General features: G+C 38.1%; 1 protein-coding gene across 1 annotated transcript in view; it reads left to right on the top strand.

Moving 5' to 3' along the window:
• LOC138702699 (uncharacterized) overlaps positions 1 to 18,070 on the top strand; it is a 51,591-nt gene that overhangs the window by 16,656 nt on the left and 16,865 nt on the right. The window contains exon 4 of the mRNA XM_069830021.1: positions 9,430 to 9,645. Within this exon, the coding sequence (XP_069686122.1) occupies positions 9,430 to 9,645 (216 nt within the window). The remainder of the gene's footprint in view (positions 1 to 9,429; positions 9,646 to 18,070) is intronic.

Genomic DNA, 18,070 nt, shown 5'->3' with positions numbered 1-18,070 from the left:
TTACGGAGTTTTTCCACAACCAACTGAAACAGTATTGCTGGGTAACTTTCGGGGTTTTCCCATAACCAATTGAAGCAGAATTGCTGGGTAAATTTCGGGAGTTTCCCTCAACCAATTGAAGCAGAATTGCTGGGTAACTTTCGGGTTTTCCCACAACCAATTGAAACAGAATTTCTGGGTAACTTTCGGGGTTTTCCCCACAAGCAATTGAAGCAGAATTGCTAGGCAACTTTCGGGGTTTTCCCACAACCAATTGAAGCAGATTTTCTGGGTAACTTTCGGGGTTTTTCCACAACCAATTGAAGCAGAATTTCTGGGTAACTTTCGGGGTTTTCCCACAACCAATTGAAGCGGAATTACTGGGTAACTTTCAGGGTTTTTCTCACAACCAATTGAAGCAGAATTATTGGGTAACTTTCGAGGTTTTCTCACAACCAACTGAAGCAGAATTGCTGGGTAACTTTCGGGGTTTTCCCACACCCAATTGAAGCAGAATTGCTGGGTAACTTTCGGGGTTTTCTAGAACCAATTGAAGCAGAATTGTTGGGTTACTTTCGGAGTTTTTCCACAACCAATTGAAGCAGAATTGGTGGGTAACTTTCGGGGTTTTTGAAGCAGAATTGGTGGGTAACTTTCGGGGTTTTCCCACAACTAATTGAAGCAGAATTGCTGGGTAACTTTCGGGGTTTTTGAAGCAGAATTGCTGGGTTACTTTCGGGGTTTTCCCACAACCAATTGAAGCAGAATTGGTGGGTAACTTTCGGGGTTTTTGAAGCAGAATTGGTGAGTAACTTTCGGGGTTTTCCCACAACTAATTGAAGCAGAATTGCTGGGTAACTTTCGGGGTTTTTGAAGCAGAATTGCTGGGTTACTTTCGGGATTTTTTCACAACCAATTGAAGCAAAATTGCTGGGTAACTTTCGGGGTTTTCCCACAACCAATTGAACCAGAATTGCTGGGTAACTTTCGGGGTTTTCCCACAACCAATTGAAGCAGAATTGCTGTGTAACTTTAGGAATTTTCCCACAACCAAGTGAAGCAGAGTTGCTGGGTAACTTTCGGTTTTTTTTTCACAACCAATTGAAGCAGAATTGTTGGATAACTTTCTGGGTTTTCCCACAACCAATTGAAGCAGAATTGGTGGGTAACTTTCGGTTTTTTTTTCATAACCAATTGAAGCGGAATTGCTGGATAATTTTCGGGGTTTCCCACAACCAATTGAAACAGAATTGCTGGGTAACTTTCGGGGTTTTCCCACAACCAATTGAAGGAGAATTGCTGGGTAACTTTCGGGGTTTTTCCACAACCAATTGAAGCAGAATTGCCGGGTAACTATCGGGGTTTTCCCGCAATCAATTGAAGCAGAATTGCTGGGTAACTTTCGTGGTTTTTCCACAACCAATTGAAGCAGAATTGCCGGGTAAGTTTCTGGGGTTTCCCACAACCCATTGAAGCAGAATTGCTGGGTAACTTTCGGCGAAACATGACAAGCCACTTCTGATGAAAAGAAAACATTATCCATTTTTAAAAAAGGAGTTAAAGTATTTCACAAACATTTTTGAATGGGAATGATACTAGATATTCAAAATGAAATAGCTATAATTAAGTTTCAACAATTAGCGTAGATCGGCGATAGCGCGTTTGCCTGCTGATTTGAGGAGGCGGTAGGATATGGGTTTGATTTCAGCTTGAGCTGATTACCTGGTTGGGGTTTTCCTATGTTTTTCCCAATTCTAAGGCAATGTCTGGAAGAGGTCTGCACGGGACGAAATTCTTAGACCCGGTCCGGTTCGGCCCGAGCTGAACCAGACCCGAACTCGACCCAAAACCCGAGATTAGATTATAATTATCAACCCGAGCCGACCCGAAACCGAGACTAGCAGATAAGATAGAGACCAGAGACAACAGGTTCAGGAACAACTGCTCCAGTAGGAACATGAGAAAGAATAATCTCCCAGTCTCCCAGGTTAAACAAGTGAACAATGATGTGTGTCTAAGACAGAGTAGAGACGAAATAAATGCCGTTACGAAATACAAAGTCGAACTAAACAATAACTTACGATATCAGTCTGCTGTTCTGGATGGGTGCCAGGTGCACATCTAATCGTGCCTGCTGAAATCTTCGTATTATTTTTTAAAGACTATATAATTCGCGGGAAAAAAAAATTCGTTTCTTTAAGTCCCGCGGGCTTGACCGAGCCCGTGCAGAACTCTAATGTCAAGTAATCTATGACAAGTCCTCGGCCTCATATCACCAAATACCATCCCGCTACAACCAATTCCACAGCCCAGAATTTGAAAGGCGTCGTTAAATAACGTATTTAAAATTATGACACAGTTAATACGTGAAATAATTAAATCGTGCTAAATGTGGCAATTTATTACAAGTTTTGTTCAAAGATAATCTGTCACAAAAATTACCTTATCACAAAACGAAAACAGATTTTAAGATAGTTTGAATTTGTTCTGTTCAATAACTACACAAAAGGAAACATCTGGTACTATGCGGAAAATTCTCAGGGACAGGATTTGAAAGAATTCGCCGGTTCCTTTGACTCTGCCCTCGTCTCACTTTATTGTGCTAAATTAGATCGAAGACACCAAACAAAATATCTCTCAGGCATTGGATTTATTTCCTACTCAGTATGTGGGAAAGAAGAGTATGATAAATGCATTGAATAAACATGATTTTCTCCTTCAAATCACATGAAACCGGTATCGCAAGAATTGACCATTCTTTCAACAGAATCAAGTAATTAATCTTTAGTGAGATTTTACTTCTTTCCCACCCATTTATGAACACATTATTAATAAAAAATAAACCGAATTCACACAAAACTAAAGTACTGACCAACAACTGAGAAATCTCTGTTACTAGAGGAAAAATTCACTGTTTGTAAGAAATTGTATCCTTAAGAAAAAGAAAAGATAGGAAAGCTACAAATCACCGACGTGATTTAATAGTAAGGCCGGCACCATATTGCATCGAACATTCCGTCTCGGACAGGACGGTTTTGTCTCAAACCGTTCATTGTGTCGCCTTGTTACGAGGCTGCAACATACTGCATCGGACATTCTGTCTCGGACAGGGCGGTTTTGTCTCAAACCATTCGATGTGTCGCCTTGTTACTAGGCTGCAACATACTGCATCGGATATTCTGTTTCGGACAGGATGGTTTTGTCTCAAACCGTTCGATGTGTAGCCTTGTTATGGGGCTGCAACATACTACATCGGACATTCTGTCTCGGACAGGACGGTTTTGTCTCAAACCGTTCGTTGTGTCGCCTTGTTATGGGGCTGCAACATACTACATCGGACATTCTGTCTCGGACAGGACGATTTTATCTCAAACCGTTCATTGTATCACCTTATTATGGGGCTGCAACGTACTGCATCGGACATTCTGTCTCGGGCAGGACGGTTTTGTCTCAAACCATTCGATGTGTCTCCTTGTTACGAGGCTGCAACATACTGCAATGGACATTCTGTCTCGGACAGGACGGTTTTGTCTCAAACCGTTCGTTGTGTCGCCTTGTTACGAGGCTGCAACATACTGCATCGGACATTCTGTCTCGGACAGAGCGGTTTTGTCTCAAACCATTCGTTGTGTTGCCTTGTTACTAGGCTGCAACATACTGCATCGGACATTCTGTCTCGGACAGGATGGTTTTGTCTCAAACCGTTCGTTGTGTCGCCTTGTTATGGGGCTGCAACATACTACATCGGACATTCTGTCTCGGACAGGACGGTTTTGTCTCAAACCGTTCGTTGTGTCGCCTTGTTATGGGGCTGCAACATACTACATCAGACATTCTGTCTCGGACAGGACTGTTTTATCTCAAACCGTTCATTGTATCACCGTGTTATGGGGCTGCAACGTACTGCATCGGACATTCTGTCTCGGGCAGGACGGTTTTGTCTCAAACCATTCGATGTGTCGCCTTGTTACGAGGCTGCAACATACTGCAACGGACATTCTGTCTCGGACAGGACGGTTTTGTCTCAAACCGTTCGTTGTGTCGCCTTGTTACGAGGCTGCAACATATTGCATCGGACATTCCGTCTCGGACTGGACGGTTTTGTCTAAAACCGTTCGTTGTGTCGCCTTATTACGAGGCTGCAACATACTACATCGGACATTCGTTCGATGTAATACGCTGGAGTCTGCAAAAACAATTCATTGTTGCACACAGACACACGGAAATTTAACTTCGAAATTATTTCAATTCCTTTTGTGTATTAATGCGCCAAAGTCACGCAATGCCTACAAATATCTCTACCAGAAATTTAATCCTCTTCGGTTAATTTAAATTAATAAGGTTCGTAAATGTCCCTTAAGTGCAATAGGAACAGAAACTGTGGCATTCAAGTTCTGCACGAAATTATAAGCGTCGCCTCTTTCTGTCTATCGATGACTTTTTACGCCAATAAACACATCCATCCTTGGGCACGCCCTCAAGCATAGACCTACGTGGTGTTATATTATTGGGAACACGATACTTACATGGAATAAGCTGGAGGTCAGACACTCTTACTTCTGAATCTTACAGCATTCCAGGACATGGATGAGAGTGGATGAAATTACCACAATACCACAGTCTAGTATATACAGTCACGAAACTCAATACGTAGTAAATATGCATCCATAGATAGTTGCTAACCACTAGGATCGCTAATATCGCCTCATTACAGATAATGCGAAATGTTACCGGCACAGTCTATTGTTCCTAGCACCCTCACAACTCAAGCTTCGTGACTGTATATACTAGACTGTGACAATACTATTCAGAATATTATAGGAGAAACGGGACAAGCATATTCGTCATCACGGAATAAATTAACTCATTTCTACAAGCTATAGTACAGTTTCTTAAACTCTATCATAGAAATGGTCTATTAAATAATTATGAAAACTCTGCAGATCATCGAACTACTGAGCTGCCATAATAAGCTTTACACAATCACTTCTTATGAAGTCCCACGTATTTGAGACATTATTTATTTTATTAAAAATATCCGTTAGAAATAACACATTTACAGTTGTCAATGTGTGTCATTGCGATATTTTAGAATATTTTTTATGACGTGACAGCCCATACAGGCCAAGGCCGATCAGCAAACTGCTGCTGCCTCAACCAAGTTAAACAATTATCCAACCAGAACTGGGGTAATGTTTGGTTAGCATGATTCCCCCCCCCCCAAGTTTTATAGCTGAATTCCAAAATCAGATTTCACTACTCACTGCAGTTCCTCAAATTCTTCACGATTTGGGTCAGCATCGGTCCCGTTCACTTGCCGAAATTTTAGGAGAAAATTTCTTCCGTCATGAGGACTCGAACCACATTCATTCCATACTTGGCAAGGATGCAGGACTTAGGGTTCTTTCACAACCAGGTACACAAACTTACTAGATTTGGTAAGAAATTACTGGAAACAATTTCTTTAAATATATGTCCGGAAATGCCTGATTTATAAGTTATTCCAAAAATGTCATTCAACATGTTTCGAGGTATAATTCAACAACTTAAGTTTGTTACGGTACAAATGATTAACTTTTGCAAACAATCGATTGATGTTATCGATTCAAGTCTACCTACTGATGTGCACTGTAACTTGGACGGCCATACGCTCTGTGGGTACGCCTAAAAACCTTAGTTTATGCAACGGACATTAAAAAATACAAAAATACTTCATCAAGGTGTTGTAGACGCCTGTGAAATTATTCGAAACTGTCCTGGTGTCTTTAAAAGAGTGTGACAGTCAATTATCCGATGTGTTGCGTACAAGCAAGCTGAGGACATTTTAAACATTTTCTATGAATTGTAAGCTGAAAACAATAATGGTTATTAGAGGATAAAAATTCGCTGCGGCGCCGGGGATCGAACCCGGGTCCTTGGTTCTACGTACCAAGTGCTCTAACCACTGAGCTACGCCGAAGTTCAATCCACAGCACAGGGTCGTATCCCTCTCCTCCAGTGTTTTTCCCTTTGTGGCCTGACTCCAAGTTCGACATATATTAAGTCAACTGCCATTATACAAGGAGCGCACTTTATTGAGTGACTTGGTGGCCGGGATTCCACAGTAATAGGCTATGAACTGTTGGGCGAAGAATCTCGCCGGCGCCGCGCCGGAGCGAATTTTTCTCCTCTAATAACCATTGTTACCATAACAGATATATTCTGTAGAACCAGAAAAAATTAATCTTTTTCGTGAACATACTAATTTGTGCAAGTGCAATGTTTCTGATTTAAGCCGTTCACTTCTGCTTAGGCAGACCGAATATCAGTCCAGATATATGGGAGATATTTAATGGTTTCGCAGGCGGAATCAGGGGTGTGTATAAAAATTTCCACTGACATCGTCGACGTGTCCATTTGTGCGTACAAACAGGCGGAGAACAATTTAAAAATTTTCTATGAATTGTAAGCTGAAAACAATAATGGTTATTAGAGGATAAAAATTCGATTCGGCGCCGGGGATCGAACCTATATGTTGACGTATATTAAGTCAACTGCCATTATATACGGAACTTGATTGATTGTTTATAATATAACAGTTGCCAAAGTAGATAAAAGTTGTCTGATATAAACAACTGTGACAATTCAAGGCTGCTTGACGTTCGAGAGTTGATCACTCCCTAAGTTCTTTACGTTAACAACGCGACGTATATAACATTGTCGTGTGGGTTTTCGGCTTTGCAGGTGCTGTTAGTCTTGCTTTCTGGATCTTCCTGGCACTAGACGAATGCCCCGAAATGTATACATCATACAGTTTTTTTTTTATTTTAGTTGGTCATTTAACGACGCTGTATCAACTACTAGGTTATTTAGCGTCGATGAGATTGGTGATAGCGAGATGATACTTGGCGAGATGAGGCCGAGGATTCGCCAGAGATTACCTTGTATTCACTTTACGGTTGGGGAAAACCTCGGAAAAAACCCAACCAGGTAATCAACCCAAGCGGGGATCGAACCCGCGCCCGAACGCAACTTCAGACCGGCAGGCAAGCGCCCTAACCGACTGAGCCATACATCATACAGTAAATGACAACGAAAAAGAATATACATTCATAATAACTTGTTGACTTACACAATTCACAAGTCTCCGAAGAATGTACAAAACTCGAGACAACTTATTACAGACAAAAGATACATATTCCTTTTTATCTAAATTGAATCTAAGTAGTTTCACAGATGAGAAAGTATTTTGAACTGCTCTAAGACTAAACGCCATCTCCTGAGTTTTATTCTTCTTCAAAACAAATTCATTATTGGCAAATCAATATTCAGTTACTTCCATAATATCTTTACATTGTGCACTCAACACCTCAAGATCTTGATTAATATTTATAAGAAACGTATCATCTGCACTGTGCGAGAGAATGGGGGTTGGGGATTTCCCCCCCTGTTGGAAAGTTATCCCCCTCTCATAAATTCATATTAACATCCCTGCCAGGGATGCTTCTATTTCCCCTCACAAAATATAATTGTTTTAATACGAGAATACTTTATAAAGTATAAAGAAGCAAAGAAAATAATATTGATGTATTATCATCACCGGCAGCTGACAACAAACAATAACTTAGGAATTACACATCTTATTTTAAGCCTTCTCATGGATATGATGATGATGATCATTATTATTATTATTATTATTATTATTATTATTATTATTATTATTATTATTATAATGAAGATGCAAGACAAGCAACTCAGTGCAACCAAGCGTTGAGCCGTATCGAATGAGGATAATAATAATTTTATGTGTGGCATTCTCTATCTAGTCCCACGCCGTGTCGTCGTGGTCTAAGGCATCCTGCCTAGGACTCGTGTTACGGAATGCGCGCTGGTTCGAGTTCTCATGGGGGAATAAATTTTCTCATGAAATTTCGGCCAGTGTATGGGACCGGTACCCACCCAGAATCGTGATGCACTTGGAGACCTACGATAGGTAACGAAATCCGGTTGCGAAAGCCAGCTATAACGGCTGTGGGATCATCGTGCTAACCACACGATACCTCCATTCTGGTTGGATGATCGTTCACCTCTGCTTCAGCATGTGAACGTGAGACCAGCAGCCGGCTGGTCGGTCTAGGCCTTCACGGGCTGTAGCGCCACGGATTATTATTATTATTATTATTATTATTATTATTATTATTATTATTATTATTATTATTATTATTCTCTCTAGTTGAAGCAAGTAAAACGATAGGGTTGGAAGTAAATCCCGAAAAGACTAAGTATATGATTATGTCTCGTGACCAAAATATTGTACGAAATGGAAATATAAAAATTGGAGATTTATCTTTCGAAGAGGTGGAAAAATTCAAATATCTTGGAGCAACAGTAACAAATATAAATGACACTCGGGAGGGAATTAAACGCAGAATAAATATGGGAAATACGTGTTATTATTCGGTTGAGAAGCTTTTGTCATCTAGTCTGCTGTCAAAAAATCTGAAAGTTAGAATTTATAAAACAGTTATATTACCGGTGCTTCTGTATGGTTGTGAAACTTGGACTCTCACTTTGAGAGAGGAACAGAGATTAAGGGTGTTTGAGAATAAGGTTCTTAGGAAAATATTTGGGGCTAAGAGGGATGAAGTTACAGGAGAATGGAGAAAGTTACACAACGCAGAGCTGCACGTATTGTATTCTTCACCTGACATAATTAGGAACATTAAATCCAGGCGTTTGAGATGGACAGGACATGTAGCACGTATGGGTGAATCCAGAAATGCATATAGAGTGTTAGCTGGGAGGCCGGAGGGAAAAAGACCTTTGGTGAGGCCGAGACGTAGATGGGAGGATAATATTAAAATGGATTTGAGGGAGGTGGGATATGATGGTAGAGACTGGATTAATCTTGCTCAGGATAGGGGCCAATGGAGGGCTTATGTGAGGTCGGCAATGAACCTCCGGGTTCCTTAAAAGCCAGTAAGTAAGTAAGTAAGTAAGTATTATTATTCTCTATCTAGGATTTATCCCCCCTCATCAGAAATCTTAATTCGCACCCTGATCATCTGCATACAATACCACATAAAGCTGATTTCAGATGAAAAAGAAGTTTTAAAAAGACTACTGAATGATGATACAACACTTCTAATAAGGTTTAATTTGCAGCATAATTATGATTATAACGATGTACAGAAATATTTAAAATTCGGTATGTGAAAGATAAATTACTGTTGTATAAACATGTTTAGTTTTTTTAAATTAGAAATGCTATGTTACCGACGGATTTAAAATGGGAAGATGATTATATTATCAACGTGTAAGGAATAAATTAGCTGTTTATTAACGTGTGAAACTCGGCTGAATACAAGAACATCTCCCGGCCCCCTGTGGTGTGACGAATGTGTGCCACTGAGACCACAACACGGAAAAGCTTAAGTATGTATACATGTTGCCGTCTGTCACCTGTTTCAGGCCAGACCTACCGAGCCGCCAGCGCTCAGTGGACCATCCGGATTCTGGACAAATTGATGCGATGTCGTTTCCAATCCTTGACCTCTTGGACAAGTACGGGATCGACTCTCTGGACGACCCGGAGTGTGAGAATCGCATATTCTGCGAGATGTCGCGCCTGGGAGGGGAGGCGAACGGAAACATCATACAGAAGGCCTTCTGGCATCTCGCACATGAGTGAGTGGCCCAAGTCTCAAATAATCTCACTACCTTCTTAATTAATACTCATTACTCAGAAGATATTAATTTTAGGACCCATGTTTATAGGACTTTTATTTCTTGTTTTGATGCATCCTCTCTAAATATTGGAAGTCGACCTGGTTGGCGAGTTGATATAGCGCTGGCCTTCTATGCCCAAGGTTGCGGGTTCCATCTCGGGCCAGGTCGATGGCATTTAAGTGTGCTTAAATGCGACAGGCTCATATCAGTAGATTTGCTGGCATGTAAAAGAACTCCTGCGGGACAAAATTCCGGCACATCCGGCGACGCTGATATAACCTCTGCAGTTGCGAGCGTCGTTAAATAAAACATAACATTTCTAAATATTGGAACCTTATTTCAGAACACCCTGTAGAAAGGATGGTGAAAATAAAAATTCCTAAACTAGTCTTACAATACCAAAGTAAAAGCAGAAGAAACTTGGGTAGGCCATGGAGGGGACATTAGTATTTAGTATTAATATTTATTTAACCTGGTACAGATAAGGCCGTCAGGCCTTCTCAGCCCCCCTGCAGGAGATTCCAACTATAATATGAAGAATAAAATTACAATTAGTATTAGATTTACAGTAACAATTGCAAATAAAATTACAATATTAAATTTACAAATAAAATTACAATAAAAATCAAAGTACGAAAAGATTACCTGACTAATGAAAGCTAGATAATTTATCAACAGTAATCTCACTAGAGGTTTTGATTTATCTAGAGAAAATCAAAACTCGAGTGGGATTTAATTGACTATTACACGATTAGAAGAAAGTATATAAAGATTAGATGTAGCGAAGTACTCCAATACAATAAAATATTAATTGATTTACGAAAATACAAAACTGTCTTCAAATTTGTACCATCTCAAAAATATAAATATTACGCTAGTAGATGGCAGTAGTGTGTTATGATTAGCTTATCAGTTGTGCCAACTATGGAATCTTCATTGAATTCTGTGGACGGTTACTGGTCAAGAAGGCTTTGTTGATTCAGTTTCATTTTTATTAAAACAGTTGTATTCCACTTCAATTATCCCGATCCCAGTAATCAACGTCACTTGACAGATGATTTTCAGTAAATCTTAGTATTAAACAATCTCTGATACGTAACTATTCATAATATCATATAGCAGAAGCTATAACATAACCTAAATAATAGGTATGAACGAGTCTTAGAAAAATTTTAATTAGGGTAAAAAAGGTAAAGGTATCCCCGTAACATGCCATGAAGGCATTTGGGGGGCATGGAGGTAGAGTCCCATGCTCTCCATGACCTCGGCACTAGAATGAGGTGGTGTGGTCGGCACCACGCTCTGACCGCCTTTTACCCCCCGGGAAAGACCCGGTACTCAATTTTATAGGAGACTGAGTGAAGCTCGGGGCCGTTCTGAAAGTTTGGCAACGAGAAAAAATCCTGTCACCACCTGGGATCAAACCCCGGACCTTCCAGTCCGTAGCCAGCTGCTCTACCAACTGAGCTACCCGGCCGCCATTAGGGATGATGAAATAAACAAGAAACATTTTAATTAACGATGATGAAATAAAAAATAAACATGAATAATTTTAAAAGAAACAATTATTGAAAGTAGGTACAATTTTCAAATTTGAATGTTTTAGTGGTTGGTGGTTCAGTTGATGTTATATTGGACGTGTGCGTAAAAGAAGTGAACTCGTTGATGTACATGGTGTATCCCTCAACTTATTCAGGATTTCCGAATGGTGTTCTTCATTTATTTGTAAATAAGGTTTCAGGGAAGATGCATAGCTATGACCAGTGATCTTTATTAATTCTTGTTCTAGAATGACAATGTGAGTCATATTTGAAAGAGCTGTGCATCGACTGGAGTGATTTGTAATTTTATGTTTTTTGACTCCAGACCAGTGCAGTTTGAAATGTTGGAAAACAAAGAAACAAATGCTAGGGTAGTGATAAAAATAAACAAATGCTAGGGACGCGAAAAAATTAAACAAATGCTAGGGACGCGATAAAATTGTGCGATAAGCAGCCATGATTGGTTGAAAGACGTCGTTTCGTACCGTTTTATTGGTCAAAAGTAGTGTGACGTAGTAAAAGTGTAATAGTCATAGGAAAACAAAGAATATTTTATATTTACTGAATTACAAATTAAACCTATAATAACATAATTGTATAGTGATGAAATTATCGGATATTGAACTATTTTGTGATAGATTAAGGAAACTATTTACAAGAAATCAATTACTGACCAAGTGCCTAGTTAGTTTCCGTTTGAATTCAATTTTATTTCGACAGTCCCTGATGCTAGCAGGTAGCGAATTCCAGAGTCTTGGCAGGGCTATTGTGAAAGAGGATGAGTATGAGGAAGTGCGATGAGATGGTATTGTTAATATTGTTTCATGACGAGAGCGTGTGTTCAGATTATGGTGGGAAGAAAGGTAAGTGAAGCGAGACAACAGGTACGAAGGAATAGAAGAGTTCAAGATTTCTAAGAGAAAGAGAAGTGAATGTAAATTTCTTTTCTTATCTAATTTAAACCAACCTATTGCTTCCAGGGATGGGGTGATTTGATCATATTTACTAACCATTGCTTAAAAAACGTACACACAAATTATGAGCACGTTGAAGTTTCGTTCTGTTGTCGCTGGAGAATTCAGTCAGTAAAATGTCAGCATAGTCAAAATAGGGAAATAAAAGTGTCTGCACAAGGGACTTTTTTAAGCAAGAGGGGAGATGAACATTTATCCTTTTTAGCACATGGATAATAGAATATACTTTTCTGCAGGTTTCTGTGATTTGCATGTCCCAGTTGAGATTATTATCCATGCGAATGCCAAGTTTCTTTACTGAAGAACTGAAAGGGATATGCACTGTACTTACTTTAACGGGGGGACATCTGGCCGACATCTGCGGCTGTCCACTAGGATCCAGAATGCAAAGCAGAGGTTAACTTAAAATTAAATACAATATGACTTGCGGAGAGAATACAAAACAATGATACATTTAAAAATAAAGTACAATAAAAGAAGAAGTAAAGAAATAGGAACCTTCATTTCCATGCAAGGAATTGAATTCGGGCCCGTTGCATTCAAAATCAGAAGCACTGTCGTTTGTTCCACAGCAGAGACTAATTTTAAGAATTTGAAATATTATTTGGAATACCGGCAATCGAATTGTTTTCCATTTTTATTTGAATTTGAAGATTTGTTTTAACATAGTGATGTCAAAGCAAGCGCATTTTTCTGACCTTGACGTCGTGCGCGGGCATTAAGCGCTAGGTATTCTAGGAGGAATAAGCAGCCTGTTGGATTAAGAAAACAGTGGTGCACAAACTTCAAACGGAACGTGAAATTTTGTCTTTATTTTTACATGGCTTTTTTCTGTTTGTTATTTTCTATATTGTCTGTAAAACAAAAGTACTAACACCTATTTCTTAGCCTAATATTGCAATTGTGTTTTAAACGTTAATAACATAATAAAGAGTAAAGAAGAAATATTCACACAAATTCCATAATAACTACAACTATACTGTACTAAGTGAATTAAACACATAATTCATATAGAAAGTGTTATCCCAAAGAAAGACACTGAATATGACATGATAAGTTGTAATTGATACTGATGGTATCTTTAGCCTTATAAAAGTATTTAAAACAATATTATAGTACAAAGCAAAGTTGCCTAAGTATATGTTTTAACTGTAACTAATATTACATAATATAACTCTTATCGCATTATGCTTTTAGATGATATTGGTGCGCAACTTTCTGTTATCAGAATATTAAATTATCTCGAAATCTGCTGAAGCTATAGAGCTGGCGTTTTACCAAAACATAGGCACATATCTTTTGTTTGTAATGTGACAGTATTTGCTTTATTAATTCATTTTCTTACAAACATTTTCCATGCGAATATTTTCAAACATTTTAATACACAATCTTCAGTAATACGTATATACGATATATTAGATTTGCGAAAACATTGTTTTAGTACCTGTAAGGCTACTAAACAAACATATATGAAAATTTAACTTTTCTGTAAAAAAAAAAAGTTGAGAAAACATTCCTTTTGAATAAAAAAGCAAACTTGTGAAAAATGAGCATTAAAATTAAAACTTACATTATTATAATGGACTTATACTTCTCAGACAAATCTAAAAATTAACATGGATACAGTTTTAATAAGTTCTCTTCCCTTTATCCATTGAATCAGTGCTGGCCATCCCTGTATATAGCTCGACCAAGCGGCATACACTACCTCTTTCTTCTGTCTCTTTCCTTTCCGCTGTAAAGCGCTCAGGCTCTCCTGGGTTCTAAAGCGCGCGCTTGCTCCTATGGGCATCAGTTGACATCACTGTTTTAACATATCATTTCAATTATATTTATAGCCGCATGCATTTATTTCAAAGTTGATATTCTTATTTATATCACAGAATGATATGACTGATTACCTAAATCATTATCTGGTAAGGAATTAAAAAATTAAATGTTATGTTTTATTTAACGACGCTCGCAACTTCCGAGGTTATATCAGCGTCGCCGGTGTGCCGGAATTTTAAGCAAACTTAAATGCATCGACCTGGCCAGGGATCGAACCTGCAACCTTGGGAAAGGAATTTAAATCTTTACCTGATAATCATATACAGATTCTCTGACATCACGACGTACAGATTTAAACATATGTCATACTTATTTTCTAAAACGTGAGCTACTGTTCGTGTTACTGGAGTTTGCATGCACCAAATTATAAAATAGAAGAGTTGTCTGTTAAATAGTTTAATGTGCCAGTTCTTCTGCTGAATGCAAGAATGCTGAGTAAGGAATCGAGATGGTCTCTCTCTTCATCTCTCTCTGAGAATGACACAGTGAATAATCCCAGCAGTTTAAACAAAGGAGAAAACCAAAAAGAAATATGACTCAGATAGTATGAAAATTTGGTGAATTAAGTAGATCCGACAAACTTCATACTCTCCCAATACAAATTCTATAAACTCCTAACATCATCGGTGACCTAGTGATTAGGTCTACCACTGGATTCTATGTTTGCGAGTTCAAATTCAGTCGAAGTCGATGTATTTTAAAGGGTGATAAAATCTATAACATATCCTCTTCTGGGAGGCAACTAAAGCTTGAGTTTCGTGTTGTAGATGTAAAAGTGTCACGTTCCTGATGGAGGACTGGAGGCTAAATTTATCGGACATTTCTTGCAACCGTCGAATTTCGATGTTGAATGACCTCTGTAATTAGAATGCGTCGTTAAAAATTCCATGATTGCTTAACTAAAAACATCATGATCATCATGACTAGGCGCGTGCAGGTATAGGCCGGGGGAAAGTAAATTGACACACGGAATAATCACTGAATATTGGTTGTACGTTGATATAACTATTGTAATGGCGTATTTTGTGTACTTTTCTATAAACCCTTTAAAGTGAGGACTGTTCATAGTTTTGAATGGAAAATTTGCAACTTATAATCATTGGACACAAATCCTGGCAAAAATCATATTTCATATTTGAGGCGGAATTTGAACTTGAACCCTTATTTTCTTCTAACATACGATCAACATTTTTCATGTGTTTCTGTGTATTACAGTGATGTTCTATCGATTGTTTTGTTATCTTTTTTAATGCACACATACATAACCGACACTTAATTGTTTCACCAGTATCACTACTAAAAATGTGGACACCATATTCTTGTATTAAAGAACACATCCCATATTTTTAACATCTGTCTTCGGCATTATGATCACTTCACCGAACACAAATGAATAATATGTTTACGTATCTCAATATTCTCTGTTCACGTACGGACGAGGACTGACTGAGAACGCAATGGCAGTTGTTTTCAGTCAGAGCAGTGGTGCTCTCTGCGGACGGTACCGTGTTGTACAGTATGGCAAAAAAAAAAAAAAAAAAAAAAAAAAAAAAAAAAAAAAACGGACCGAGCCTTGTAGCTGATTTCAGAACCTTGTTCACTCCAGAGCACGATAGACTGGTAACTAAGACTTTCGTGGTTCGAATCCTGCCTGGGAAGGAAACTTTTTTTTGTTCCTTATTCTAATTTATTCCCAATACATTTCGATTGCTGGTAAAATTCATGTTCTGGGAATAATAAGTTAATTAAGTAGTAAAATATCGCTGCAATCGATCAAGGTCTAGGCCTCCATGGTTTCTTCTGAGACTCACGACCAGATCTGCTTTCTACACTTCTTCTCCTTCTAACAGAATTGAGAAACCTTTTCGGGAGTTTTCTGCCATTCTTTCAGTCTATGATTTTCTGGCTATCGTTAGTATATGAAGGTAATGTCGTTTGAACAAAAATTAGACAGTTTTTTTTTACAGACAGGAAAGACCTAGTAGTAAATTCTATTGGAAAGTAAATGAATTGCAGAACTCTTCTTGAAGTCATAGAGAGATGAATATAATTTATATTCAGGTTTAAATCCAGTTTTTTTTTTGCCTATAACCAACCTATGTCCCTTATCACCTACCCTGTTCAAAATCTAGCCTACTTGGAGGATTTAGTGGAGAACTGTTTTTAGAACACGGAAAGAGTGACAGTGGGAGGAAGAAGGATAAAGTGCATAAGATTTGCTGATGATATGGCGATATTAGCAGAAGAGGAGATGATACTAAGGGATATGTTACTGGAGCTAAATGACAGCTGTGAGCAGTATGGGATGAAGATAAATGCAAACAAGACAAAGACCATGGTCATAAGAAGAAAAGTAAAGAAGGTAAACTTGCGAAAGTAGAGCAAGTGGACAGCTTCAAATACTTCGGGTGTACTATAAGCAATAACATGAGCTGCTGCCAAGAAGTCAAAAGGAGAATAGCAATTGCAAAGGAAGTTTTTAAAAGAAAAAGGAGCATCTTCTGCGGACCTCTGAGGAAGAACTAAGGAAGAGACTAGTGAAGTGCTTTGTGTGGAGTGTATCATTGTATGGGGCAGAAACATGGACAATACAACGAAGTGAAGAGAAGCGAATAGAAGCATTTGAAATGTGGATATGGAGAAGAATGGAGCGTGTGAAATGGACAGACAGAATAAGAAACGAAGCTGTGTTGGAAAGATTGGGTGAAGAAAGAACAATGCTGAAACTGTTCAGAAAGAGGAAAAATAATTGGTTGGATCACTGACTGAGAAGAAAATTGTCTACTGAAGGATGCACAGGAAAGAATGGTGAACGGAAGAAGTGTTCGTGGCAGAAGAAGATATCAGATGATAGACGACATTAAGATATATGGATCATATGCGGAGAGGAAGACAGAAAATAGAAAAGACTGGAGAACGCTATGAATGAATGAATGAATAAATGAAACCAACTTATTTCTTACTGCAGCATAAGAAAGAAAAAGATTAAAAAAACTACTGAGCAAAACAAGAGTTATATTTTCGTAAGATTGTAAGTTAAGTAGTTCGTAAGTCAGGAATCTATGTGTCAAGATATCTGTACTGTGAAACAAATTTAGATGGCTTATAAGATTAATGAATAAAGCGCGGAAATGTATGCTAGTATTCAACTGAGTTATCTCTCATCTGTCTTTAAGAATGCTGATTTCTCACTTCTGTAGAAGAACGGTACGCTAAGATTACCTGCAAAGATAACTAAATCTCGGAAAGATGGAATGATTTAAGTTTATCCGATGGATCCCAATGTTTTCACTACAAACATTCGCATTGTTAGAAGTTAAGGAAGTGGCAATGTATTAGGTGCTAGATAATTACGGTATGTGAAGTCTGTACTACATCTAAAGAACACAGACTTTAATTACAAAAATAAAATAAAATTATCCAAGGTTGTCGAACAATGAAATATTAATTAACCCACCGTTATTCAAGTGTATATGCACTAGCTTTCAAATTCAAGAGATTAGAGTTCAAATATTAGTGACTAAGAATACATTTTTAATTCATGAAGAGGGTGTAAGGAAAGGTTCTCTAGATATGTCTTATTGTAACCCTTAGAATAATTGAGGAGCTTGGTATCAAAGTTGGACAACTCCACATTTGTTTTTTTTTTTACAGGAGAGACAAAAAACTAGATCCTTGGAAACCATGTCACTGTTATACGTAGATATTTTTAATAATTCTCATGGATCATAGAAACATTTTTTTAGTCTCAAAATGTGACTAAAATTAATATTCAGGTCGCAATTTAAGTTTAAAAAGTGGAGTTGTCCGCCTTTGAAACTAAGTCATGGAGTTGTCTGTGTTTGAAACCAAATGAAGCCATATTTAAAATGGAGTTGTCTGATTTTGAAACCAAACGAAGCTTCCTCGCTTCCTTTTAAAGAACTTCTTTGACATGAACTTCCATATTCTTATTGAAATAACGATGTAACCATAATTTTACAAAGGAAATTTATGTAAAACAGTACGTCTTATTCATCCACAAGCCAATTATACAAA

Source organism: Periplaneta americana, chromosome 7 (genome assembly GCF_040183065.1).
Source record: "Periplaneta americana isolate PAMFEO1 chromosome 7, P.americana_PAMFEO1_priV1, whole genome shotgun sequence".
In the NCBI taxonomy this organism is placed as follows: domain Eukaryota; kingdom Metazoa; phylum Arthropoda; class Insecta; order Blattodea; family Blattidae; genus Periplaneta; species Periplaneta americana.
Note: the sequence above shows the minus strand (reverse complement) of the source record. Positions and strands in the feature narration are given on the sequence as shown.